The 2,063-nt window shown below is 45.7% G+C and overlaps 1 protein-coding gene across 1 annotated transcript in view; it reads left to right on the top strand.

Moving 5' to 3' along the window:
• The first annotated feature begins 1,421 nt into the window (after positions 1 to 1,421).
• sin3b (SIN3 transcription regulator family member B) overlaps positions 1,422 to 2,063 on the top strand; it is a 28,450-nt gene continuing 27,808 nt past the window's right edge. Inside the window, exon 1 of the mRNA XM_054790147.1 lies at positions 1,422 to 1,946. Coding sequence (XP_054646122.1) covers positions 1,830 to 1,946 — 117 coding nt within the window. The 5' untranslated portion in view covers positions 1,422 to 1,829. The remainder of the gene's footprint in view (positions 1,947 to 2,063) is intronic.

The following is a 2,063-nucleotide window of genomic DNA, read 5'->3' as shown; positions in this document are numbered from 1 at the left end:
CCTTGTCTTTCTTGAAATGAACTTATTGGAATGCTTACACCCTTGTGGAGGCATATGCAAAGCGTATCAATACTGCTAATTGATAGTCGAGTAGTGTAGTAGTTCTCGAAGTGTTTGGTTTTTCATGAAGTACAGTTTTCCCTATCGTGGTTCACCTTTTTTGTGCTGCTTTTTGTTTGTTTTTTTTTTAACGCGTATGAACGCTGTTACAAGCCAAGCCTGGCCCTTTAAGAAGAATTGCATTGTGCCAAGTTGAGTGTCTATCTCTTCCCTCTCTGGTCTGTCTGCAACGCCATTGTTTTCTGCGTCCTGATTGGCTGTAGACCATTGTCAGTCTCCTTCGTGCCCCCCTGCCGTGTCTCCCATCGACAGACTCCCTGTCGAGCACTGAGCCGTACGTCAACGTCGCCGCTGTATTGGATGTGTCAAAGCTGCGCTGTAAATGTACTTTCACAAATCGCCTTTCTACAAAGAAATTTAAGTGGCTCTCGTTTATTCATGCACACAGGCACTAATTACTTGGGGAAACAATTGGTTTTGGTGCCTAACTGTTTCCCAAGTTTTCTAAGTGTGGGTGTCAACATATAAACGATATTAACTGTTGATATTGTGATGTTTATATATTGTTTACAAACTTGGGGAATGAGTCATTGGACACAGGAGGACTTTGGGACCAAAAAGAGAACCAATAGTTTTTGCTTTTGTTTACTTATGCAAAAGACGTTTGTAACAGTGAGAGACAGGAGGACACTGGACAAACTGCTGTCCATCATGGACAATCCCACCCGCCCACTCTATTTGACCATGGAGGGGAAGAGGAGCTCATTCTCAAGCAGACTCCTCCAGTTCTGTTCCCACAGTGAACGCGACAAGACTTCAATCATTCCACACGCCATCCAGCTCTGCAATACCGCACCTGTCTAAAAGATAATTCACAACATTATTGCGCTGTACTGCCTACCCTTCCTTGTATAAAGTGTAAATTTACTTGTATTTACCATATTTTTACACACTATTTGTAAATATGCAAATCTTGTTTATATTATATTATTTTTATTTTTATATTTTATTCATATTCCCGCAACCCTAAAGAGAAGTGGTATAGAAAATGGATGGATGGATTTATTCATATTGCAGTGTTTGTCTTTTTCTTCTGCAACTGAGCTACCTTAACCAAGCAATTTCCCTTGTGGAGCAATAAAGTCTAAGTCTTATAATTAAGACAAAATCATTCAATGAGCTTGAAAAATGGCTAAGTAAAAAGTATCGGTGCCGCTTTCTGCGCTATCGCGCTTCTTTTTACTTGATATCAAATTGATACCAAAATGTTCAGTATCCATCACCGCTTGTGGAGCTGCCCAATTCTTGTAAACGCAGCTCCTCCCATTGTCGCGCATGCGCACTTTAACTCCTCACTCCCTTTTTTTTTCAATCCGACTCCGAGCTTCCGGACGCTGAGAAACGTCGCTGCCGCCGAATTTAAAGAGACAGGGGATAGTTATTTACACGATAAACGGCAACCATTGTCACCCAGCTCCCCCGATGCGTCTTGAGTCGGCTCGTACAATTCGATGATGTTTCCGCAAAGTCTCGTCGAGTAAGCAGCTCGTCTCGTCTCGTCTGTCATCTGCCGCCACTCGGCTCCTTCCCCGTCCGTTAGCGCCGAGCCAGGCAAAGTGAGGGCTGTGTGGCTCGCTGGGCTCCAACTGGCAGGCTGGCTCCCCGACCGAGAGGACGCTTTGTCGGCTAGCCGAGCACCGGAGCAACACCGAAGCTTCCCCCCCAACACATACACACACCGCTCTCGGAGCCTCCCGTCGCCGTGCTAAATGGCGAAGATCCAGGCGCACAGCACGGCGAAACAAATCAACCAAATTCAAGACAAGCCTTACGTTATAACACAAAAGCAAGTGCAGCAGCAGCAGCAGCACTTCCAGAAGCTGAAGGTAAGACAACGGCGGAAAGGGGGGGGGGGCGCTGGGAGGAGGAAAAGTGCCCTCAACCATTTTGTTTCATTACACCGGGTTTGTTTGAGACACCGACCGTCGAGAGTAGTGAAAGCG

This window comes from Dunckerocampus dactyliophorus, chromosome 10, assembly GCF_027744805.1.
Source record: "Dunckerocampus dactyliophorus isolate RoL2022-P2 chromosome 10, RoL_Ddac_1.1, whole genome shotgun sequence".
NCBI lineage: Eukaryota > Metazoa > Chordata > Actinopteri > Syngnathiformes > Syngnathidae > Dunckerocampus > Dunckerocampus dactyliophorus.
Note: the sequence above shows the minus strand (reverse complement) of the source record. Positions and strands in the feature narration are given on the sequence as shown.